Below are 27,828 nucleotides of genomic sequence, written 5' to 3'. Positions count from 1 at the left end.
CTGGTTTCAGTATGCTAATGTAAGATACACATCTAATCCCTCTGACCCAGAACAGTTCAACTCTTCTAGCAAATGCTTTGATTTTAAAATACTAGATAATTTTAGCTATTACCAAGACAAACATAAAAAAAGAGCAAAATACAAAAAAAAAAAAAAAAAAATCTTTAGAAAAGCTGCAGCATGGCCACAGCCTAAGACAGAGTTTGAGTTAACACTTAGAACAAAGTTAGAGCCCTCAGTTACCTGTAAGAAAGACAGCACTATAAAGAACAATTATGCTCAGAGAATTACTCAGTGATGTCTCTAAGTCACAGACTAAATTGGATCCACATCAACATCCTAATAAAATATTAGAAAGGAACGCTCTACTCAATTATGTAATTCAAAATAAATCCTTAAAATCATTTCTCCCATCTTATCTTTTATCTTTATTATATTCCTGCCTGAACACTTAAATTAAGCATCCTTTCCTTTCCAAGTCACTGCTGGAATAACATTTCTCATACTGATGTTGACCTAATGCTTGAGCACCTGTATAATTTTGATTTGTATATTACCAAGCCTGACATTTGGAAATTTCTCCAAATATATATAGCTTTTCTTTAAATCTTTCATCCAGTTCTAAAAAGACTTAAAATATAGAGAGGAGTACCAAATACTGACTTGCAATCTGATCATTCAAGAATAACAACTAATTTCAGAAACAAATTAAACTAGATAAAACAGCCATTTTTGTAGATCAAAAATCAAAATATTATAAAATTTTGCTAGTTCAAATTGATTTCTGGAAAAACTTTTGTGTAGCTACAGAGAAAGCCATAGAGGAAGTGCTTTGGTCTGGAAGACACAAGCCTTTATCTAAACTATCACAGAAACATGTTGAATGTTAAGCTAATTCACTATTTAGGCACTCTGAATCACCTGAGATAGGATATCAGAGGAAATACATATAACTCTCATGTAAACAACAGGCAGCCAGCAGAACCAAATCTTTTACCAACATCTGGTAAGTTGTTGGTTTTGTGGCAAACAAGCAAAGTTCTAGAGGGCATGCAAACCAATTTCCCAGAGTAATTCATCAAAAAATATAGTACTTTTCAACTAGAATAAAATTTGACTTGATGTGAAGTCTAATCTATTAAGTAATGGGAAATTTAATTTGAATTACTGATAAAGAGGAAAAAGAGAAGGGCACTCCATTATTAGTTTCTCAGTAAAAAATTAAGAAAAAAAGAAATAAAACAACATAAACTTACTTCAACATTCAAAAGAAGAGCTCCAAAGGGGCAGGGGGTGGGGGAAACCCAAACCCAGAAAACCCATGAACAAAACTGCATGATACAATTTGACAAGTGACGAGGTTCCACTTACATATAAATCAAATAAAACCTTATTTGCCTTACTTTACTTAGTTCTAAGTCATTTTACCTTTGGTCATGAAGCTTCGTTACTGTTCTAGTACATGTTTTACAATAAACAAAATGAGCTCTAGAATTTCACTTTTATTAACAGTTCAACTCTAAAATTTCTCTAATTGTGGAAGCCATGACTAGAATCACTTAAACCTGTAAGTCACTTTCAGACATGAACACAGAATATAATATCGTCAATGATCAGAACTGGCAGAGGAAATAAATACCTTTCTGCATCCTAAAAACACACACATTTAAGTGCCATTTTGAAGCAGGCACTATACCACAGATACTAGGTGAGGAAGTCCTTTCCGACCACTCCCAATTCCCAATTTCACCTCTTCAAAGGGGTAATCATCTATTGGAAGACAGACAAATTGGAACGTTTTTTACCAAAGAGAAACTACTTTGGCTTCTTTATTTCTGGAATGTTTCAAGACAAAAACCATCAACTCAAATTTTCTGGCTTTCAGTAAACTTCCTAAAATTAGGAAGGGGCAAATCTAGTTCAAATTCTACCAGATTTATCTCTCGGTTGAAAAAAACAATTCTTTTAAGGTCTTCCAATAGCTAACTTCAAATTTTCCAGGTTTCTTAGAAAAAAAATGTTGCTTTCAATATTAAACAATCATAAATACACACACATTATGCAATTACCTGTTTATTTAGTGGCACCAGTTTTGCAAACTAGAAATTATTTCTACTTTTCATCTAACATACAATCTGCAACCATTAGCAGGCTGAATGCAATTTTTCAATGAACTTGAAAACAAACAGTACATTCTCAAAGTTAGAACTGAATTCACATATTTTCTTTGGACCAGGAAATAATACATAATACAAAATATACATTTATGGAATTTCTTTAAAAGTGTGGATCACATAAACTGCAAAGTGAGTGAGTTACCTTGGGGAATTTTGTTACACATTGTGTTTAAGAAAAATATTTCTGCAATTATATTAGTCTTAACATTTATAGAGTTTAAAAAATGAATCTCTATATAATGCAACATGCTTTAAACATGTACACGTCTTTCCACTCATAACATTTATACAAATTAAGTGATATAACTCATTTCAAGAGTGAAATCAATCAGTATTGGGGCATGTCACTATAAACAAGATATTTTCCTGCAGATATGTGATTAAGTTAGTAAGGGAAAACCAGGTAAGACAATGGTTTCTATTTTTCAGAAGTCCCACAAATGCGAATTAAATAAGCTGTAATTAAACATCTAATTTTGGCAACAAATGCAAAACTCTGTAGTTTGTTTCATTGTACTTATTTTATATTTTAGAAATCTCATTAACCCTGTGCATTGGTGGTGGCTGTCCATGTTGGAGGCTATTTTGACATCCTGAATTGGTAAGTAAATACCTAATTCCTTAGAATATGAAATGAATTAAACATTTAATGAATTCTAATACTAGAAAGCTCAAAATCTTAAAACCTGGAGATCTGAGAGGTAAATGTGTGACTTGTTAACATAGTATATCTGCACTGTGGAGGCCAAAAATGTTCCAGATAACATTCAGTTTCTGTTTTACTGCTTTTCTGTTGAATTTCCAAAGTGGCAGATCTTAGAGAAAGATATTAATCTCCAAAACCTCTGAATACTTCGTTTTTTTTTCACCTTTTAATCACTTTTCCCCTCCAAATATATATATTTTTAAGTGTATTTTAATGTCAGATTCTAGCCAGGCCCCCTATCTACCTCATCTGTCTTTTAAACAGTGAAACAATTTCTTAAAATGGACTCAAGTTATTTACATGCCCTTGAAATATATTTATGGGCTTCACAGGAAAAGGGATGATGCTTTATTGTACTTTAGAATGGGCTCTTAACTGGGGACCCATGAATCACTACAATATTGTAAACTTCAGGGAGATATATATATTATATATGCATTTTCCTGGGTAAAGGTGTCCCTAGGATTCATCAGACTCAAAGGGCCTGTGACCCCAAACGGTTAAAAAGCATTGCTAAAATGATTTTGTGCCATTCACTGTACCTAATTAGGATATAACTAATTTTGTTCTGCAGCTACCCAATCTCTTACATCAATTTAACTTATTTTAGATAGTAACATACAAATGCAAATGTTACTAAATGTCTTATACTGAATCAGAAGGACTATGTAAAAGAAAAAATGAAAACTCTAAACAATTTTTCTAAACATTTAGTTTAATGAGAAAACCATTAGTTGAAAATTGGGTTTTGGAGCAATGAAAAGAAATGAAGGGTTGGGTTTTGTAGTGAAGAAATATTGCATTAATTCTTCTTAGCTGATTCTATGCTGAAGAATCAGTAACTTTTATTATTTCCTTGCTGAAGAATCAGTAACTTTTATTATTTTCCTTGCTGAAAAAAATCAAATTATCGGAAGCAGCAAAGGTTGATTCTTGCTGGTTTATGTGACACAATAGTTCTTAAAAATTTATAGCCAGATACAGGGAAGACTCCTATGGCTTTTAAAACAAATAAGAGTAATTGTTCCCTACCTATCCCACTGCCATTTCCCCATTCCTCCATCTCCCAAGTTTTCTCGTTTTCAGCCCAGTTTAACACAGTATTAACTGGCCTTGATGAAGTAATGCACTAAGCTTTCTTGCTCAAGAAAATGGAATTGGCCTGTTTCCATTCGAAAAAAAGAGAACACCAAGAGGAAAGCAGAGGAAACGAGGACATTTTGTGCAAAATAAGGAAGAAAAAAATGACAACTTTGTTGTTATATCAACTTAAACATCCTTTTTCTCCGTCTCATAAAAATGTAAGTTGTCAACTGCAATTTCAGTACCATCTAAGTTTTTCTAATTAGCACTCTTACCTGCTAGTAGTAATATAAACAGGAAAATCGTGAGAGAAGCCACTATCTTAATATATAGAACTGAAAGGGAAAGAACTGTCAACAAAATTAGAAAATGTTCACTTGACAATGAGTTGGAACCAATGCCTCTCATCATTTCTATTGAGTGTTTTGACTATCAGTAATAACATTTAACTGAGACTTATTATTTTGATCAACAAAACAACACAGTATTATACATTTTAAAAATGTATTCTTAAATATTTCAAGCATATTCCAAGGTAATATACAATTTAAAACATATACAAACCAAAACACATGGCACATAATTGAAGGAAATACGATCAAATTAGGCTTCTAAAATTTTGAACTCTAAAGAAGGCTTCCTAATACCTAAAAGAAAAACTAGAAGACTAGATATTCAATTAAAAAATGGTAATCTCACTAGCAGTATCTGTGAGCAAAAGTATATAAAACTCTTTAAGGTCCCTTAGCAAAAAAAACCTAAAATAAGAAAACAGTTATATACTAAAATATTTACACATCTTTTCTAATACAAATCCTAATACAATACTGTACAAATAGCCAATTTTGAACTAAAAGTATACACCATGAAATTCAAAATTAAAATAAAACAAAAAAAATGGAGAAAAAAAAGCAGTACCCAATTTCATCAGTTCTTTCAGAAATCACAAGTTGAACGCCTCGATGAGTTTGTCCAATAAAGATGGGCAGTGAAATTATTTTAAAATGTTAAAACACACAGGAATCATTTGGCTAAAATTGGAGGTTAACAATGTCAGTGTATTACAAAAACACAGAGTTCTACTTAAGATAAATTTAGCTAGAGATACTTACATTTTTAAATGCCTTAAACTCAAACCCCACCTGCATTTCCATGGCTGGAGAATTTTCAGAAATCTACCTATTCCTCTGAGTTACTGCTGTCAGCAGGAAGAATAAAGGCCGTTCAATAAATGCAATTAAGCATACAGAATGGGCTTAAGCCTCTCCAGTCCCATTTTATCCTTATGCTAAGCAAAATTTTCTTCTGAATGATTAATTTTAGAGAGAAGGAAAAAAACTGGAGATGAGTTTTTAGGTGAGTAAAGGAAGTATGAACAAGCTCCTTAGGGGAGGAGCCTGCCTTGATCAGCTAAGAACCTGGAGATAACAGGTGGGCAATAGCTTTTTCTTTTTTGATGAGTGACCCAGTTATAATACTAACATACACTAGATTATAAATTCTGCCCAAATGTAAACTTGAAGCCAAGGATCTACTCATTTCTTTACAGTCCCAAGGTGCTTAGCCTAGAACAGTGTTTTACAGATAATACTTGAAACATTTTGTAAAACTGAGTTACTAGATGAATTAATCTATGGTCATATGGATGATTATTACAACTACTGCTGTAATTCAGATTACTTGAATTATATAACTAATTTATTACTTAATCCAAATTTCTTAATGTTGAGATTAGCATAAAAAATTAAGTGGCTAGAGCAGCTGCGTTAAGTACTCTAGAAGCAAGTTAATATACTATAAAGTAAAAATGTCTGACATATTCTAAAGCTGAATTATTACTTTGAATTTTTTAAGTAAATGTTAATATTGAGAACTGCTTCTATTGTCTATTCCCAAGAAAGTGGAAATTAGGAGATTCTACCCTGTTAAAACAATGAAAGATCTGTGAAATGTTTTAATGTTAGGGTAAAACAGAGCCTGCTACACAAAATGTTATTTCCTATTCATAGCAGCAAATAAGACATTTAAATGATAAAAGCATATTTTGAGTACTACATTATCATTACACAAAAACTTTTTCCCTCCAAAGAACAGAACACATCAAACATTTTTGAGGCATTGCCCTGAGATGCTAATTAGCACAAAAAAGGGGGATGAAGGTGAAGAATTTAAGTGGTACAAGAATGAAGTGCACAATAGAGGTGCAAAAGTGCCTTTAAAAAGTATGATTAGTTTCCCCCACCATTACCTCCAGGAATCAGGAACACACACACACAGTCTGCTGTTACCATGTATACTTCCTTCCTGTATTTTTATAGTAAAAAAATTATTAGTATGGCAGTGCTGATTGATGTGGAAAAGATTTAGTCTTCTTAGATCACTCAAATACAGTTTTCAATAATTATTTTGAGAGGAATATTTTAATTTTCTGTTTTTTGTTTAAAGACTAAAAAAAAAGGCTCTATGCTGTTACAGTTTGAAATACAGCTTTCCATCACATACTCTACTTGTGATTTAAGTTTTGCATCTCAAAAGATTACACAGTCCAGTTCAAAGTTTTGCAATTTCTAGAATTAAAATTATCAGTCTGCTTAAAAAATTAAGGAACTGACTTGTTACAATAGGGATTTGGCTTTCAGTACCAGTATGTCTGGTAATTAGTCTATACTAAAAGCACTGGTATTCATTAGGTGCACATTTAGATGCTTGCAAAGCCATAACTTAGAACATTATCATACTTTGCACTCTACCACAGATTGACATTAAGTATTTATTGTAAGTACGGAATTGGTTCTGTAATTTCAACTGATATGAGTGTCTAAATATAAATAGTACTTCAGTTTTTCCTCATTCATGCTGGAATAAGATATAAATTAAATACAATTAAGTTACATTTAATCACCTCACAAAATAAGAGGGATAATAAAAAGATTTTGCTGGCATATAACTACTTAAATCTGAGACATTTCACATTACTTTCCCCACTACTCCCCTAACTTTACATTAATTAATGTAAGGCTATATATACAAATATGTATATTTCCAAGTTAGGGAAAAAACAAATGTAACAAATTGGAATATGCTAGTTTTTATACACAAAGGTTTGATTTTGTATTCAATGTTGTATTTTTAGTCTTACATTTTAATAGTTTTCTAGTGGGAATCTGCCTACTGAATAATTAAATTACATGGTGATAAATACAATATTCAACCTAGGACTCAAAAATACAGAAGGACACAAACAGTACTCTTTTCAATGTGACAGATTTTAAAACTTACTTTCACATGCTTAATCAGAGGAATTTAAGCCTAAATTAAATTAGGTTATTTTTATATCTACAATTCCTTAAGCTTTGAAAGTTATTTGTAAAGGCCAACGTCTAAATATTATCAACATGCTATATTTCAAATCACAAATACATCTTAACCACTTGGATTCTAAAGACATGGGCCAATTTAAAATCACAGGCAAACACACACTCACAAACACACACACACACCTACCACAGAGTGTTAAGATTGTCAAACTTTGACAATTATTTTAATTAAACAGTAGGTAAATCCAAGCTGATACACATCTTAATGAAAAATAAGCAGCCTGACAGAAACCAATTTAAAAAACAGATCAAGAAACAATTGAGACTTAAACTTTTTAGTTTTTCTAATAGAAGGAAACAGTTTCATCTATGCCTTGAGTAACAGTGTTGTCCAATTAAAAGAGACTAACATCTTTCCCTATGAAAACATCTCATTAAAATGGCACAGTGTTTTAAAAGGCCGGGGTAAAAGAGGAATTACACATACATAATTAAACTTCTTGTTTGTTAAATCAAGCTTTATTGATAAAATGGAATTCAGAATATCTTACTAGGAACAGCAGCAGGCCCAGCCAATCATGATAGCAAAAATGTGGCAGTTTCCTACTGTATGTAGGAAGCTGCTGCTTATCAATTAGTAATTAAATGTAAGGACTTGTAAAAGGTGCAAAGAAACAAGGCATTTAGCCCCAAGATTGAGATTCGTATGAATACACTGTATTATTTACCTGCAATACTCATGGAAACAAGGAAGGAACATCCTGAAAGACAGTTAAATGAAGGGACTGGCTTTATCAACAATGCCAACTCCCCTACCAAGAACATTTAAGATAGTTTTCAGTAACTCCTTGGCTGTCCAGCTTTGTAAGATTTTGAGATTATTTTCCATAACTGTGCACATTTGAGAGTCTAGCTGACGTGGCTGCTGCTCTCTCTGTTCCAACCCCAAGTCCAAACACAACATGACTTAAAAGGGCTATGTATCTGTTGCATCACACAATAAGCCAAACATTTCTTGTAACTGTGATTTAAAGCAGTTCATAATTAAATATGAGCATTTTGTACAAGGACAATTACACTTTACAAAACAAAACAAAATCATACAACAAAAATTGCTGGAGTCTGATTTACAACATGAATTATGGTTTGAAATCACGTTTACGTAAGTCTCAAATTTACAAAAAAAAATCAGTTCTGGGCTAGCTGTTGTACTGCTGAAGTTCTCTGATGTAATAATTCTCACCCATGTCATATCCCCTTCCTTAAAGTTGAGGATGGATGTTAAAAGGTTCAACAAAGTTGAGCTGTACTCTCCTTTGGAGGTGAAGGTAAACTCCATGGCTAGATGAGCAATTTTACCACATATCATCAGTTGATGTAGAGTCCTTTATAAAAGGAAGCAAAACAAGAAACAAAGTTAAAACTGAGAGGTGTCAAAATACACCATACTTTTTGGATAATGCAGAGAGATAATGTTCTGCAAAGATGACTTTTAGAACATAAATGTTTTTAAAATTATGTAAGTATACATGTGTATATGTGAAATAGCAATGTTTAATTTGTTCAAAGAATTGTTAATCCTTTGTTTTATGTTTGGAAAATAATCGAAATATGCTTTTATGGTGAGGCAGATCAAATGTATTACTATATCAATAAATCTAAAGAGAACTGTTTTAATGAAATCCAATATAGTTTTAGAATACCACTTTTGAAAAAAAGTGTATGGAGAAGATGGCTGAATAGGAACAGCACCAGAGTGCAGTTCCCAGCAAGAACAGCACAGAGGGTGAGTGCTCACTGCATTTCCAAACAAGTTTTCACTGCCCACAGACTAGGAGATTCCCAGGCCAAAAAACGCCATGAGTTTTCAGTGCAGTGGTTTCAGCCGGTGCCAGGTCGACACACAGAAACACACAAGTCTGGGTGGCTGTTCTGACTGGCGCCTGGAATGCCTGGAGACAGAGCCGCCCATTCAACTGAAAGGGAGAGGGCAGAGACAGGGAGCCAGGTGATCTGGCTTGGCAGATACCATCCCCACAAAACAAGCAATTTGAAAAGCTCTGGATTGAGAGTTTCGCAGCAAGCGCAGCTGGACCCAGGACAGTCCAGCTCAGTGGCGGGGGAAGAGCGACCACCACTACCAAGGCAGTCAGCCACTACCGATGCAATTCACAGAGCAGCTGTGCAGAGGCTGTGGCAGCTCAGCAACACCTCTGCTGGCAGACTGTGACTAGACTACTCTGTGCAGGGCAGGGCATCTATGAAAACCGGCAGCACCATGACAGAAACTTATAAATAAAACCAACCTTCCTAGGATAGAGCACCTGGGAAAAGAGGCGGTTTTGAGTTCAGCTGCAGCAGACTTAAAGGTACCTACCCAGCAGCTCTGCACAGAACAACGGAGCTCCCAGCACAGCACTTGAGCTCCTTATAAGGGACAGACTGTCTCCTCAAGCAACTCCCCGACCCCCATATACGCAAAGAGACATCTCATAAAGGAGAGCTCAGGCCAACATCTGGCAGGTACCCTTCTGGGATGAGGATAGCAGAGGAAGAAACCTGCAGCAACCTTTGCTGTTCTGCAGCTTCTGCGGGTGATCCCCAGGCAAGCGGGGTCTGGAGTGAGCCTCCAGTGGTCGGGCAGCAGAGGGGCCTGTTAGAAGAAAAACTAAGAAGGAGAAATAGCTTTAACATCAACGAAAAGGACGGCCACTCAGAGACCCCATCCGAAAGTCACCCACTACAAAGACCATAGGTAGATAAAGCCACTAAGATGGGAAGAAACCAGTGCAAAAAGGATGAAAACACAAAAAACCAGAATGCCTCTCCTCCTCCAAGGGATCACAACTCCTCACCAGCTATGAATCAAAGATGGATAGAAAATGAATCAGAAGAACTGACAGAAACAGGCTTCAGAAGGTAGGTAATTACAAATTTCTAAGAGCTAAAAGAACATGTACTAACCCAATGCAAAGAAACGAAGAATCTTGAAAAAAGGTTAGATTAGATGCTAACTGGAATAAATATCTTAGAGAAGAATACAAACAACTTGATGGAGCTGAAAAACGCAGCATGAGAACTTCGCGAAGCATGCACAAGTTTCAACAGCCGAATTGACCAAGCAGAAGAAAGGATATCAGAGATTGAAAATCAACTCAATGAAATAAAACAAGAAGGCAAGATTAGAGAAAAAAGAATGAAAAGAAATGAACGAAGCCCCCAAGAAATATGGGATTATATGAAAAGACCTAATCTACGTTTGATAGGTGTTTCTGAATGTGACAGAGAGAATGAATCCAAGCTGGAAAACACTCTTCAGGGTGTTATCCAGGAGAACTTCTCCAACCTAGCAAGCCAGGCCAACATTTAAGTCCAGGAAATACAGGGAACACCACAAAGATATTCCTCAAGAGCAACCCCAAGGCACATAATCGTAAGATTCACCAGGGTTGAAATGAAGGAAAAAATGCGAAGGGCAGCCAGAAAAAAAGGTCAGGTTACCCACAAAGGGAAGCCCATCAGACTCACAGCAGATCTCTCTGCAGAAAGCCTACAAGCCAGAAGAGAGTGGGGGCCAATATTCAACATACTTAAAAAAAAGAATTTTCAACCTAGAATTTCATATCCAGCCAAACTAAGCTTCATAAGCGAAGGAGAAAGAAAATCCTTAATGGACAAGCAATTGCTGAGAGATTTTGTCACCACCAGGCCTGCCTTACAAGAGCTGCTGAAAGACACACTAAACAAGGAAAGGAACCTAATGGTAAAGACCATCGATACAGTGAAAAAAATGTGTCAACTACCAGGCAAAATGTGCAGCTAACATCAAAATGGCAGGATCAAATTCACACATAACAATATTAACCTTAAATCTAAATGGACTAAATGCCCCAATCAAAAGACACAGAGTGACAAATTGGATAAAAAGTCAAAAACCCATCAGTGTGCTGTATTCAGGAAACCAATCTCACATGCAAGGACACACACAGTCTAAAAATAAAGAGATGGAGGAAGACTTATCAAGCAAATGGAAAGCAAAAAAAAGCAGTAGTTGCGATCCTAGTCTCTTATAAAACATACTTTATATCAATGAAGATCCAAAGAGACAAGGGCATTACATAATGGTAAAAGGATCAATGCATCAAGAACTAATGATCCTATATATATACACACCCAATACAGGAGCACCCAGGTACATAAGGCAAGTTCTTAATGACCTACAAAAAAACTTACACTCCTACACAATAATAGTGGGAGACTTTAGCACTCCACTGTCAATATTAGATCACCGAGTCAAAAAATTAACAAGGATATCTAGGAAGTGAATTCAGATCTGGACCAACTGGACGTAATAGACAACTACAGAAATCTCCACCCCAAATCCACAGAATATACATTCTTCTCAGCACTGCATGGCACCTACTCTAAAACTGACCATGTAATTGGAAGTAAATCACTCCTCAGCAAATGCAAAAGAACAGAAATCATAACAGTTTCTCAGACCACAGTGCAATCAAATTAGAACTCAGAATTAAGAAACTAACTCAGAACTGCAAAGCTTCATGGAAACTGAACAACTGGCTCCTCAATGTTGACTGGATAAACAATGAAATGAAGGCAGAAATAAAGATGTTCTTTGAAACCTAGAAGGAAAACACAACGTACTAGAATCTCTAGGACACATTTAAAGCAGTGCCTAGAGAGAAATGTATAGCAATAAATGACCACATGAGAAGCGATCAAAGATCTAAAATTGACAATCGTCAAAACTGAAAAAGCGGGAGGAGCAAGATCAAAAAAACTCAAAAGTTGGCAGAAGACAAGAAATAACAAAGATCAGAGCAGAAATGAAGGAGATAGAGACACAAAAAACCCTTAAAAAAAAAAATCAATAAATCCAGGAGCTGGTTTTTTGAAAAGATCAACAAAATAGACCGTTAGCAAGATTAATATAAAAGAAAAGAGATAAGAATCAAATAGATGCAATAAAAAACGATAAAGGGGAAATCACCACTGATTCCACAGAAATACACACTACAGTCGGAGATTACTACAAACAACTCTATGCACATAAACCAGTAAACCTGGAAGAAATGGATAAATTCCTGGACACTTGCACCCTCACAAGCCCAGGAAGAAGTTGAAACCTTGAATAGACCAATAACAAGAGCTGAAGTGGAGGCAGCAATTAATAGCCTACTAACCAAAAAAAGTCCAGGTCCAGACGGGTTCACAGCCAAATTCTAAAGACATACAAAGAGGAGTTGGTACCAGTACTTCTGAAACTATTCCAAACAATACAAAAAGAGGTAATCCTTCCCAAATCATTTTATGAGACCAACATCATCTTGATACCAAAACCCAGCAGAGACTCAACAGAAAAAGAAAACTTCAGGCCAACATCCATGGTGAATACAGATGCAAAAATCTTCAATAAAATACTAGCAAACCAATTGCAACGGCACATTAAAAAGCTTATCCAACACGATCAAGTAGGCTTCATTTCAGGGATCCAAGGCTGGTTCAACATATGCAAGTCTATAAACGTAATCCACCACATAAACAGAACCAAAGACAAAAACCACATGATTATCTTAATAGATGCAGAGAAGACCTTTGACATAATTCAACAGCCCTTTATGCTAAAAACTCCCAATAAACTAGGTATCGAAGGAATACATCTCAAAACAATAAAAGCTATTTATGACAAACCAACAGCCAATATCATACTGAATGAGCAAAAAATGGAAGCATTCCCGTTGAAATCTGGCACTAGACAAGGATGCCCTCTCTCACCACTCCTATTCAATATAGTATTGGAAGTTCTAGCCAGAGCAATTCGGCAAGAAAAAAAAAAGGGAATTCAATTAGGAAAAGAGGAAGTCAAATTGTCTCTGGCTGCAGATGTCATAACTGTATATTTAGAAGACCCTATCATCTCAGCTCAAAATCTCCTTAAACTGATAAGCAACTTCAGCAAAGTCTCAGGATACAAAATCACTGCAGAAATCACAAGCATTTCTATACACCAGTAACAGACTAACAGAGAGCCAAATCATGAGCAACCTCCCATTCACAATTGCTACAAAGAGAATAAAATACCTAGGAATACGACTAACAAAGGATGTAAAGAACCTCTTCAATGAGAAGTACAAACCACTGCTCAAGGAAATAGAGGACACAAACAGATGGAGAAACATTCCATGCTCATGGTTAGGAAGAATCAATCATGAAAATGGCTATATCGCCCAAAGTAATTTATAGATTCAATGCTATCCCCATCAAGCTACCTATGACCTTCTTCACAGAACTGGGAAAAAAACACCTTAAACTTCATATGGAACCAAATAGAGCCCACATAACCAAAACAATCCTAAGCAAAAAGAACAAAGCTGGAGGCATCATGTTACCTGACTTCAAACTATACTACAAGGCTATAGTAATCAAAACAGCATTGTACTGGTTATCAAAACAGAGCTATAGACCAATGGAACAGAAGGCCTCGGAGGCAACACCACACATCTATAATCATCTGATCTTTGACAAACTGGACAGAAACAAGCAATGGGGAAAGGATTCCCTGTTCAATTAATGGTGCTGGGAAAACCGGCTAGCAGTGTGCAGAAAGCAGAAACTGGACCCCTTCCTGACACTTTACACTAAAATTAACTCCAGATGGATTAAAGACTTAAACATAAGACCGAACACCATAAAAACCTTAGAAGAAAACCTAGGCAAAACCATTCAGGGCATAGGCATAGGCAAGGACTTCATGACTACAACACCAAAATCACTGGCAACAAAAGCCAAAATAGACAAACGGGACCTAATTAAACTCCAGAGCTTCTGTACAGCAAAAGAAACAATCATCAGACTGAACTGGCAACTAACAGAATGGGAAAAAATTTTTGCAATCTACCCATCTGACAAAGGGCTAATATCCAGAATCTACGAAGAGCTAAAACAGATTTACAAGAAAAAAACAAACCCATCCAAAAGTGGGAGAAGGATATGAACAGACACTTTTCAAATCAAGACATATATGAGGCCACCAAACATATGAAAAAATTCTCATCATCACTGATTATTAGAGAAATGCAAATCAAAACCACACTGAGATACCACCTCACACCAGTTATAATGGCAAGCATTAAAAAATCTGGAGACAACAGATGCTGGAGAGGATGTGGAGAAACAGGAACACTTTTACACTATTGGTGGGAGTGTAAACTAGTTCAACCATTGTGGAAGACAGGGTAGCGCTCCCTCAAGGACCTAGAAGTAGAAACTCCATTTAACCCAGTGATCCCATTACTGGGTATATACCCAAAGGATTATAAATCACTCTGTTATAAAGACACATGCATAGGTATGTTCACAGAGGCACTGTTTACAATAGCAAAGACCTGGGACCAACCCAAATGCTCATTGATGATAAACTGGACAAGGAAAATGTGGCACATATACACCCTGGAATAGTATGTAGCCATAAAAATGATGAGTTTGTGTCCTTTGTAGGGACACGGATGAACCTGGAAACCAATATTCTCAGCAAACTGACACAAGAACAGCAAATCAAACACCGCATGTCCTCACTCAAAGGTTGGTGTTGAACAATAAGAACACTTGGACATAGGGAGGGGAGCATCACACACTGGGGTCTCTTGGGGGAGAGGCAAGGGAGGGACAGTGCAGGGGGCTGGGGAGGTTGGTGAGGGATAACATGGAGAGAAATGCCAGATGTAGGTGACGGGGGAATGGAGGCAGCAAACCACACTGCCATGTGTGTACCTATGCAACAATCCTTCATAATCTGCACATGTACCCCAGAACCTAAAGTACAATAAAAAATAAAAATAAAAAAAGAATACCACTTTTATAAACTTCTATTGCATCAGAAAAGATCAGGAACTCAGGTGAAATGAGATTTGAGGAAGCTTCATAATGCAATACATAAAATATTTCAGAGCTGTGCCCACATGATTTTTAAGGTATCACTTTTCTATGAATATCATACAACAGAACTGCAACAGAATACTTAATTGGAAAATATGGCATTCTAATGTCTATTTATGCAAACAGTACTCTAATATTTATGTGAAGTATATACTTCAGGATTCCTGACAAAGGTATTTCCAACCATAAAAACTATTTAGCGGAGACAGACATTCTTAAGTTCTGCTGCAGCTGCTTACAAAACTCAGAATAAGTAAAAATTCTGAGTGGAGATATTCCCAACTTAAAAAAAAAAAAACATTTAGTAGAGGCAAACCTTCTGAAGTTGATTGCTTGTAAAGACTTTTAAAAATTCAGAATAATTCAAAAGGACTTTCTTCTTTTTTGAGAGAGGTGGCCACTCACCATGGTTATGTCCTCAATTACTAGAACTGTGGTGCAGGCAGAGATCAGGGCAAGCAGAGTTCAGAGCAATCAATAAGGGGTGTGTGTAAGAGAATGGATACAGTGAACAGCTCTGCAAAAACAGGAAGGATATGCATTCAGAGTGAAGGGGAAGAGAAAGCAGAGGGAGCTAAAATGCTACTTACAGTGTCATCATTTTTATAAGGATTCAGTCTATTGTAAACGGCTTCAATAACATTCCTCCTAAGTTTTAAAAAAAATGCAGAAAATTAATTCTTCAGAAAGCAAAACATTAATAACTCATAGCCAGGTGTTCATTAAAATTCCAAAAATAATCTTAGAAAGTATTTTAGTTCTATTTCTTGCTGTCAACAGTGAGCCTCACTTTAAGATATTTGGGCCCCTATGTTAAAGGTGAATTTAGTCTAAAATGTATTATAACACTCTACCAACAGGCTAAAAATTACATATTTAAAAAAAAAGTCTATATAGTCTACTTCTGTTTAAACTGGTTAAATGGTTATGAGTCTGCAACAGCGATGCCTTCTCAAGATACACTAACATAAACTAGTTAAGAGCTGCATCGTTTTGAAGTAGAAGTAACTTCAACATGTTAGTAAAATAATTCAGATTATACTTCATACTTAAGCTTCCACTTTTCTTAATGCCCTTTTTAAAAGTTCTATTAAAACTCAAATGTCAAATAAGACATTTCCAGGACACGTCTAGGAATTAGTTTTTAAGTAACCTTTTATTAAACATCTGTAGTGTATTTACAAGTGATAGTCTCCCTACTTCCAAAATTTTTTGAAGCAATTTTATAGATCATTATTTCATAGAAAGTCATATGGAAAAAATGTTTTCAAAAAACAAAAGCTTCAAACAGGAACTTTTACAATCACTATTTAATGACTACAAAGAACATGGTCACACTTGCAAAACACAGTAGAGAATCAAAAAATCAGTCAATAATATATCTTCACTCTTAGTACAAGAAGCCTTCACTTGTAGTTTTAGCACATTTACTCTATATCCAAATTCAAGCCAAAGGTGTTTGTAAGTTTTATGTTTGTAGGTCAATTATGTGATGTTTGAGGTAAAAATATTTTAAGCCTTTGAATTGCTTGAGAATTTTCCACTTTATCATGTAAAGATGTAAGCTTACTATTTAACACCAAGTAGTCCAATTCTATGAACTTTAAGTGGAAAGGGAAAAGATAAGAAATGTATTTTACCTTCTTCCCTGACACCTATAACCAACTAACCAGCAATCAACAACCAAAAACACTGGGAAAATCAGATACAGAAACTGGCCTATACGAAGGAAAAGAGAATTTTCAGGGTGTTAAGTTACTCAGGGATTGACAAAATCAAATTATACTACTATTAATAACAATGACACTCAGCATTTTGTAAATTTTTATGTAGTCGTATGTAATTTAGTTTAAAAAGTTATTTCAGTATTTTATCTCATTTATGCTCTTTAAGGAAATCAATGTCAACCAAGCTTCCACTAAAGAAAATCCTCACTGCAATCAGTCATAAACAATGATATTCTGATACCTAAGTCTAAACAAGCTCTAGATATTCTAATACTAAAAAAATAACATTGAAATCACGGGTTAAAACACAGACAACTGCATCAGTTTAGAAAATTAGGTAAACACATTTGATTGATGAACACCTAACATTTTCATACACTGACATAAAGCTAAAAGTATACAGAATGTAACTTACTTGCTTGCCAATTCACCCCCTGGTGGGAGGCTGGGGATGTTCTCACTCGCTAATGTGCGCATCACATGGACTAAGTCGGGGACGCCTTCCCCCTGCTTCTTTATGATTTCTGGGAATCAGAAGTACTTTTTTTGTAAGTGTTATCCAAATTTAATTAAAAAGAAAACCGAAACAAAGATAACCTAGCTTTTGAAAGATGGCATTTACCACACCTGAGGTTTTTTCTAATCTGGTATCATTAAAAAAAAAAAAAAAAAAAAACAAGTTGATCTTTGAAGATTTAGAAAACAAAATAGCACATAAGATTAACTTCAAATCAAAATTAAAATGTGAAAAAATATTTCATGTTAAATCAGCATATTATATAATCAAGGATATGTGTGCACAAATGAGAATATCCTTTAAGATGTCAACTAGTTACTTCCTACATCACTCCTCTCTTTAGACTGAAAACATGTTTCCTGACCTTTGCCCTATATAATACACAGCATAGATTTTTTAAAAATAAGGGATTTCAAGATCTGAAAAGAATAACCCTTAAGTATGGGGGAATTTATAGATGATATACTAACCCAATTGTTTTTATGTATATATTTATATTTGCAAAATGATACTTAAATAGCATGCAGAGATTAGGTTATGTACTTGAACATCACTGTCTCAGCTTCATTCTTCTCTAAAGTATCTTTAAACAATATACTGTATAGATATGTAATACCATTCCTTCATTACTTGAACAAAGCCTTGAGTAGAAAAGGTCTAAATTTCTTCATGTTTAAAAAAAGATCTGATAAACCATACAACTGCATTTAAAAGAATTTTAAAACATCCAGTTATTAAAAGGGCACAGCAATATGATCTGCAGTGTTGTCATGCAGATGCATACTGTTATTCACATCACAGAATAGAAAAAATTATGAAGGAAGAACCTTACAAAGAACTCTAAAACTACTCACTCTAAGTACAAAAAGGCTTCAATTGCAGTTTTAGCACATACTCTGAGACATGCAAATTCAAGCCAAAAGTATTTGTAAGTTATATGTTCAAGTTTTGTTCAGTTTTTGTTTTTCAATGTTTCCAGTAAGAAATGGTATTGTGTTTGTCATTACTGGGGTAAGAAATCATTATTCTCTTCTCAATTTATAAATACCTTAGAAAATAACAATGCACATAAAGATTCTGATCAAGCCTCAACATTTTTAAAGACAGGCATGGCTACCCGTAATATTTCCTTTAAATGGTTCAAACTATTCTTTCAGAATAAAGGCCAAATTTTTACCATCTATTATTTTTTGCCTTTAAAAAAAACAGTCTTAAATCTGAACAAAAAGCAAGGATCTCAGATTTGGTTTGCCAAGTTCCTTTATTGTGTAATCTTTAACATCTAGTATATATTTGTTCTACATGGTTCTAATGCTGGAAATCTGCTGTACAAAAATAAAGGGATTTGATGTTTACCTGAACTGCACAATTTTACAATCTAAAACTAATACACTTAACATACAGTCTCTGCTAAGCCAATACAATTATTTGGATAGATAACTAAATACAATAGAAATAAACACTGATGATAAATTGAATCAATGATGGTTTCAGGTCTAAAAAACATTACTTTGAATCATCTATATTCGATGTATCTTACATCTCTTGTTAAATATAAATTAGGATATTTTAACTGTGAAGAAAATTACAGGAAAACAAATTCTTTAAAAAAAAATGTAAAGCTTTAAAAACAGTTAATATCTCCTATTTCACGTGGGACAACGCATTTAAACTACCTGACCATTTATACTATACTAGCCTTGCTTCTATCTGCTTTCAAAAAAGAAAATGAATTTTAAGAAATTTTCCTTTAATTTCTATTGGTCTATACGTTTTACTTGAAATTGTAAAAAGACTGAATGCTTTTTCTAAAGAATATTTATGTACAGAAGATTCATGTTTCATATACATATAAACAAACGCATTCTGCTCCTTTCCAATCCCCTCTGCCAAGTTTCAGGGATTCTATCAGGCATCTCCAAATCAGCAACTTTAAAGCTAAGGTAGTTGGTAGCAAAGATTTTCAAAATATATACACAAAAGTATAATTTTAAATTGGCTTAGAAGGACCACAAAATTAATAGTACTATAAATTATGAGCTGAATCTTTTCACGCCCCCAGAGAGTCAAGTATTTAGAAAGGAACAAATAAGAGAAAAAGGAGAGCTAGAAGGCCTTTGTCCTTTTCTACGGTGTGGACAGAGAAGGCCAAAAATGTTCCAGGCAAATAAAATGAGGTTTAGTAGGTCACAGCAATCTAGTGAAGGCATGTATTTAAAGAAAGAGAGAGAGAGAAAAGAAAAAGGCATTCCGGTGCCTGCTCTGGAAGCTGAAGGCAGTATTTTTCACTGAGGACATACAACAACTTTTACAATACAAACAGTTACATTCTATGTTTTAAAATAGCATTTTTTATGTAATATTTATTCTCTATTTGCAGTCTCATCAAATCTGAGTAAAAAATAGCATATTTATGACAATCTCCAACTGAATGGTACAAGTATAACACTTTAACATATCAAAAGTATTGAATATCAATGTAAACTCTGTCCAGGTGGCAACTCTTGTTTGATAGTAAGAAATATAAAACTTAGTATTATAACAAAATTATGTGAAGTATTTCATAATTCCATCTAAAACTTAAAGAGTATACACTAAAGAGAAAAGTAGCAATTAATTTCTAAAACTGGATCCCATTTCATAGTAAAAATATTAAAATACTTATTTCTTTAGACCAAGAAGAAAACATGTCTGCCCAAGTTAAAGTGCCAATACATTAAATATCAACTTAACCCTACACATATTATTCTTATGAATTTGTATTTTTCCACTAATCAACAGTTTGAACCAATGACTGTAGCATTCTAAATATTTTAAAATTTTACCTATAAATATTGAATGATTAATTTAAAATATAAAAATTCCAAGACTCTTGGTAACAGTTAAGGAGACAAACTCATTGAATAGCACGTCCAATGAATGCAATACTAAATAGTACAAACAAATAGTAGATGTAGGCCAGGCTCACGCCTGTAATCCCAGCACTTTGGGAGGCCGAGGCAGGTGGATCACGAGGTCAAGAGATCAAGACTATCCTGGTCAACATGGTGAAACCCTGTCTTTACTAAAAATACAAAAAATTAGCTTGACATGGTGGCACGTGCCTGTAATCCCAGCTACTCAGGAGGCTGAGGCAGGAGAATTGCCTGAACCCAGGAGGTGGAGGTTGCAGTGAGCCAAGATCGTGCCATTGCACTCCAGCCTGGGTAACAAGAACGAAACCCCATCTCAAAAACAAAAACAAACAAACAAAAAAATAGATGTATCACTATCAAGTGGGAGATGGCAATAAAAACAAAATAGTAGCTCTAGACAGTACTAAAGAACAAAACCAATCATGACTCCAGTATCAGACTGATTATGATTGGTATCAAACAGTAAAAAGGGAAAAAACAAAATTAAAGTGAATAGTAATTTTAATAATGCAGGCACAGTGGGATGTAGGTGTGATAGTAAATTTAAATTAAAGTGAACAGTAAATTTAATAATGCAATCACAGTGGGATATCGGTGGGATATAAGGTCAATACTAGCATGCAATTAGAGGTCTTTAACGTGCAAATTAACATTAAGAGCCTAAAATGCATTTTAATACTATTTTTTAAATTTAATTTTTTCTTATATTTTTTCTACCTCAGTGCAGCATTTTCACATTTTAACACTAATAAAGTCATGCCAAGTTTTCTGCTTACAGAAACTGCACACTTACTGAATATATGTAATAAATTGAAGTCTCTGCAGAATTATGAGAAATATACTCCAGAAATCCTCAACTTATTTCTTAATCTTACTCAGCAGTTACATTTCTGCCACATAGAGAAATACTATGTCTTCTATTGAGGTCTATCTTGTTTAGGTGAGACAGTTTATGGCTTAGTTAAGAAGCTCTGAAACAGTTTAGAGCAAATTTTTTAAAGCTGTGTATATAACGTTGCTAATGATGAGGCTGTGATTTTCAAGTCATTGAGAAAAGGCCCTAGAGATTAAAAATATACACAGCTTTTCATAGAAAGATGGTATTCAAATTATCACCATCACAATCTCTGTAATTAAATAAACCACAACTCAGATTTTCCTGGCATAAAAGTTACTCATGCCAGTGAATTCATCAAGAATTTTAGAGCACACAAACATTTTAGCTTTTTAAAACAGAAGTATCCTGAACAGAACATAGGTTCTTTCCACACTAGTTGTTACTTCTAATATAACTGTGATAGGACAACTGCATACATCTTTACAGCTACTACAGAAATGTCCTTTTCCACGTTTGTACACTAAACACTAGATGTCAAAGACACATAAAAATCTAAAAGCTAAAATGTTAAAGTTTGATTGTGTTGAAGATTTTTCTTTAATAAAGCTACTTATTTTTTGTTAAATGATCCACCTTCTACTCTGCATTCCAGGTACTTGTCCAACTCTGCCTCCTTCTTCACTGCTTCTGGCGATACTTTGGGTGCATTTGGAAAACAGATCAAAATCACACTCATGTTGTCTCGACTTCCCTGGGAAGAAAAAAATTTGAGAATATTTTAGTTTTTGTTCTTCAAATCCTTGAGAACCTTTATAGCTGTGCCAATTACAGTTACACTTTTCTAGTGACAATGTTACTTTTAGGGAGAAAAAACATACATGCACGCGCGTGCATGTGTGCAATGACCCAACAGTAGAGAGAATACAGTATAACCAATACTCCAAAAGATAGGAGAGAAACATTACAGATTAAATCTCACTGTCATAATAATTTTGTATAAGTCTATAAAACAATACTATTTCTAACCATTTACTGATGACTTAATTTGAAGTGATACCTAACACAAACACACATGTACACACACATTCATTCCATACAACACGATGGAAAATTTTAGTGTCTGTTTATAATAGGATTTGACCTGTAGTTACAGATACCTGATAAAATTATATTTAAAATAAATTATATATTGTAGGGTTCATGCATTTGCTTTATAAGTAGAAATATGAAATAAGGGGTAAAACTACATGTAAGGTTTATAAACCAGCTTTTAACTTGTATAATTTAAAAAACTGACAACTTTTAGAAACTACATTTATTTTTAAAGAATCTAAGTATTCAAAATGCTGTAATTAAAATACTTGAGTTCAATTTTATACCCTCAGAAGAATTTTATAAAGTCAACATTTGTTTAAAAAAAAAAATCAAAGAATAAGTTAATAAGCATTATTGACAAAACAGAACAAAAGTGTGGCAGAAAGAACACTGAACCCAAGTCAAGGGCCTTGATTTTCTAGTCTTAATGCTGCTACCAATGTTATAAAACCCTGTAAAAGTCATTTGTAATATCTCTAGAAAAGGATACAGCATGTATTATACGCTAAACTAGGCATTATATATATATGCTAATTAATTTAATTCCTCAACAGTCCTATGAGATAGTAATACCTCCATTTTAAAGCTGAGAGGTATTGAACAATTTGTTCAGGCATGTGGAATACCAAAGTAATGGCGGTAAGCCTCAAGTCTGTCTGACTTTTAAGTCTGTGGAACCTTCTCTGGCTTCAGCTTCCTCATCTGTATAATAAAGGGGCTGAGCTAGCTCACCTATGTATATTATCCCATTTGATCCTCCTAACAACCCCATGAGACAAGATAATATCTTACCCTTTTTATAATGAAAGAAACTGATTATCCAGAATTTAAATAGCTTACCTAAAACTATACACAGTCTCATATCAAGTTCTTCTGACTCCATGTACAAGGCTATTTCTATTACATCAGGTCTAATGGTCACTATAGTCTTCTTAGTGCTACAGACCCATTAAACCTTAGTTTCAAAGTACTAGGATATCATAAATGTACTGAGATATCACATGGTAGAAACATTAAAACTCTAAAATGCTTTCCATTTATAGACACTAAGGCCTAACCCTCCCCACCCTCTTTCTTTCAAAACATGCACTCTGATAAAAATCTTTTTACCTCTGATAATCTTCCACATTATTACAAAGCTCAAGTAGTAAGATTAAACATTCAGCTTGTAACTCTTGCAGAGATGGTAACTGGGTAATTTACTTCTACACAAGTGTTCCTATGATATAGTCATAACTGGTGAACAGTATTCTACAATTGTGCCAAAAACTTAGTTTTCAGAATTACAGATTCTAAGATGATTAAATATTATAGTAGTGACTAATATGACATAAAATAATTCTGCTTTTAAAAAAAATGTCTAGCTACCTTATACAAACAGGTGTCGACTACTTCATTGCAAACTTTCTCAAGGTCATCAGTGACTTCGAGTCTGGATCTTACAAAATCACAGAGCTCTTCATTTCCCATAACATCCCAGATACCATCACATGCAAGGATAATGAACTGATCATCTTCTTCAGATCTTTCAATATCATGGACTTCAGGCTCTGGTGAGACAAGCTGCTCAGTAGGACCTTTTCCATGGACACATTTGTAATCAAAATCCCCAAGGGCCCTTGATACAGCCAGAGAGCCATTCACACGCTGAATCATTACAGAGCCACCTGCATTCTGAATTCGTTCTTTTTCCAGCGGATTACTTGGTTTGTGATCTTGTGTGAAGAAATGAACTTTCCTGTTCCTACAAAGTAAACCTCTTGAGTCTCCACAGTTAATGAAATAAGTATGTTGGGGAGAAATTAAGACACCTACAGCTGTTGACCCACTTCTATCTGTACCATGTTTCTTCTCTGACATAACTCTCATGTGTTCATCAATCTCCAGAAAACCTGTTCTGATTCCATTCTTTACATTTTCCACAGAAGGTGCTCCTGAAGACCCTTTAAAATCCTGGTTATTGGTGATGTGATCTAACAAATGCTCACAGCAGTATTTGGCAACCTGAGAACCAGCATGCCCATCATATACAGCAAAGAATGACCACGATTCAAGTCCACTTGGCAAACCGATCACAGCCGTATGTGCATCCTCCATTTCAACACGCCAACCTTGCATGCTGCTTAGCCCATATCGCAACCCATTACCCTGCCCCTGGGCATTATGCTTTTCCATCTTTGGCTTGTCTAAAAATGCTCCCATTATGTCTTGATCCTCTAGGTCTGCAAAGGAAGAGAAACAGGAAAGTCAATAACTGTCTTATAAACAAAACATGTACCAAACAATCTTTTTAATAAGTGAAAGAGATACACAGGAATTCACAACTTTTGTGATAAGCAGACATTCATCGTGTTGCTGATTTGGAATTTGGAGATTAACAAGGAAGAACTGGGGAAGGCCTGATGAAGCACAGATCACAATAGACAAAAAGGCAGAAAAACACTAACGCACTGGAATAAAGTGGAGAAGGGAGAAAGGAGAATTGGCAGTGGCCATCAAAGAACCAGGCTAAGTGTTTAATGATACAATGAACATTTGTAATCTCAGGACTAAGTTGTATGCATATCAATCAAGAAAAGCCAAACAAATTCATGACATACCAAAAAAACAAAAACTACTAATTCAAATATCTTGGTTGAACACTTAGGAATTTCTTAGCTTGATTCCAAACTCCCTAGTTTTATTCCCACTGCATGAACGCTCTGAAAATATAAAAAATAATCTACTCACAATGCTCCAAATTTGCATGTTCCTTCCTTTAAGCGTTTGCTCATGTCAGTTTCCTTAACTGGAATCCCCTGCCTCTCCTCTCTACTTATAGAAAAAAGTATACCTATTCCTTTTAAGTAAACCTTTTCCATGAAGTTTTTCAGTCTTTGATAAAGCCAGTAAGTTCTTACATTACTATAAATCCTCTAGCCTAAAATTTCAAGTTGCAAGCAATTATATATATACACATAACAAAGTATACTCTCTCTCTATATATATATATATAAAATATATAAAACAAAATTACTAATAGTAATCTATTAATCAAATAGTAATACCATGTACCATTATTATTATATTTTATGACCATTAGGTATAAATAGCAAAGAAGATCAAAGGGTCTAGTGATAGTAGCCCTGCTGACAAGGCTGAAGGCTCAGCAAATCTAATGGTTTCCCAATACTCAAAAGTTAACACCCTCTGGTCTAGAAAGGGCCCACACAAGGCAGAAAGACAGCTGGTCAGAATTTACCTTTGCCCTTAACAACAGCTTAGAAATGTCAAGACCTGAGTTCAAGTAATCAAGTAAGTCACAACTGAACTAAAGGCAATCCAAAAGAAGGATAGCATGATGAACAGAGATTTAATGGAGGTGAAGATGAGTTAGGCAGCAGAGAATAATGGTGGAGAAAATTATCTAGGTAAATCACTATGCAGCTTTAAGACTAGGGTACTGATGATGCTAATGATACTCAGCTCAGAAAGAAAACTGGGAGAAAAAGGGCAAGAAGAAAATTCCCCTAGAAAGGAAAGAAAAACATTTGTTTTTCCCCTTCATTTTCCTTGTAGGTCCAAATTGATACACAGGCAGAAAAGATGGGCTGATTTGCACGATAAAACCATCTGCCTACTCCTCTGCCTCCTAGAACAGTTCAACTAACAGAAGGTTAAGTAATGAAAACTAGCTATCATCCATCCCTTACGCTGATATTTATCAGATTATTATTCTGACATCAAGTTGATATACACTACAAGGGTGAGTATTTTGATTGGATAAAGGATAACGTAATAATGACACCTTATTACCTGACAATGTTTAAGAAGCATTCTAAGTCCCTCTGGTAAGTGTTTTACAAGCATTACTTCATTTAATCTCCTCAACAACTCTCTAAGGTAGGTAATAATATTATCTCCAATTTATAGATGAAGAACCTTAGTCAAGATTAAAGAACTTGGCCAAGATCACTCAACTAATAAGTTTAAAGGAATCAGGGCTCTGATTCAAGTCGGCCTGACTCTAAAGCATCATTAACCACTGAGAAAATGGGTCTCTGCCATGGCTGTGCAACGCAATTATCTGCGGACTTTTTGAAAAATAAATATTTCCAATAAGAATTTCCAGAGTAGGGTTGGAACCTAGGTTAACTATGATTTTTAAATTTTCATATGTGATTCTGAAGCACAGTAAGGCTGCAAACTGGTGGAAAAGATTAGATGGAATGCCTAAGGCAGAAGATGGAGCACTTCCATACTACAAGTTTCTCAATCGCTTTCCACTGCAGGCAGGGGGAGGTGGTAGATAAAGAACTGCTATTTAATATGACTCACAGGAACGCCCTGGGTAGTCAATCCCCCACCTACCTTCTCCAGCCTCATCACACTTCATACTGTCCCTTCCCCTACATTTTCTACTCCAACCACAAGGGTTTTCTTACAGTACCTACTACTCATCATACTTCCTTCCTCCAAATATATAAACAAATTCTACTTTCCGTACCTTAACAGCTATTCTCACGTCTTAGTTAATTTCTATTCATTCTTGAGATCTCAACTCCAGCATCGATTCTTCAAAGAACCCTCCTTTGAGTTCCTTAGGTCAACTCCCCTAGCGGAGTATACAGTAGACCATTAATAAATATTTGCTGAATAAATAAACTCAAAAAATCAGATGCAAATAAAAATTCACTAACAAAGAGATTGCACCCAAAAAATAAATATGCATATAAAAAAATAAGACTTTCTGAAGGTGAAAACAGGGAAGCTATCATCAAAGAAAGTGTTCCTCAGTAGAAGCCTTTTCAAAATTAAGCTCACTGAATTAATTACTAAAAACCCACTCCTAGTTACCCACAACTATAGAAATGCAAGGAAAACAAAATACTATAATGTAAGATTCTAGACAAAAACTATGGGCAATCATAAAAGGAAAGAGTATCAAATTGGTATCTCAACTGCAAAACTGAATCCTAAAAGGTATTAGAGAATAAACCAAGTTCTAAGAGTAAAGGTTCATGAAACTAGAATAACATAATCACCCAAACTGATAAGGGGTATGGATATAAAGAGAGTACGAGTGTATACTTTGTGTCTTCTGTGTTCTTTTTTTTTTTTTTTGTGACAGAGTCTCACTCTGTCGCCCAGGCTGAGATGCAGCAGTATGATCTCAGCTCCTGGATTCAAGTGATTCTGTGCCTCAGCCTCCTGAGTACCTGGGATTACAGGCATGTTACCACCATGCCCAGCTTATTATTTTGTATTTTAAGTAGAGACAGGATTTCACCATGTTGGCCACACTGGTCTCAAACTCCTGACCTCAAGTGATCCCCCTGCCTTGGCCTCCCAAAGTGCTTGGATTATAGGCCTGAGCCACCACACTGGCCTCCCGTGTGTCTTAAAATGTCTTCTACTCTAGTTCCCCCAACACTCCCCCTAGTGAACACACATTCCTGGATACAAAGTATACATTCATACCCTCTTTATAAAACTTTGTGTCTCTGAGAAAAAATTC

At 34.9% G+C, this 27,828-nt stretch overlaps 1 protein-coding gene across 5 annotated transcripts in view; it reads right to left on the bottom strand.

Annotated features, from left to right (window-relative positions):
- Nucleotides 1–2,060: 2,060 nt before the first annotated feature.
- The window catches only part of PPM1A (protein phosphatase, Mg2+/Mn2+ dependent 1A), a 51,084-nt gene continuing 25,316 nt past the window's right edge, over nt 2,061–27,828 (bottom strand). For all 5 annotated transcript variants that reach the window (XM_035260650.3, XM_035260651.3, XM_078335062.1 and 2 more), the window contains 5 exons: nt 23,700–24,553; nt 21,870–21,987; nt 17,382–17,490; nt 15,830–15,887; nt 2,061–8,668 (listed from right to left, as the gene is read on the bottom strand). In XM_035260650.3, coding sequence (XP_035116541.1) covers nt 8,639–8,668; nt 15,830–15,887; nt 17,382–17,490; nt 21,870–21,987; nt 23,700–24,553 — 1,169 coding nt within the window. In that variant the 3' untranslated portion in view covers nt 2,061–8,638. The remainder of the gene's footprint in view (nt 8,669–15,829; nt 15,888–17,381; nt 17,491–21,869; nt 21,988–23,699; nt 24,554–27,828) is intronic.

Source organism: Callithrix jacchus, chromosome 8 (genome assembly GCF_049354715.1).
Source record: "Callithrix jacchus isolate 240 chromosome 8, calJac240_pri, whole genome shotgun sequence".
Lineage (NCBI taxonomy): Eukaryota > Metazoa > Chordata > Mammalia > Primates > Cebidae > Callithrix > Callithrix jacchus.
Note: the sequence above shows the minus strand (reverse complement) of the source record. Positions and strands in the feature narration are given on the sequence as shown.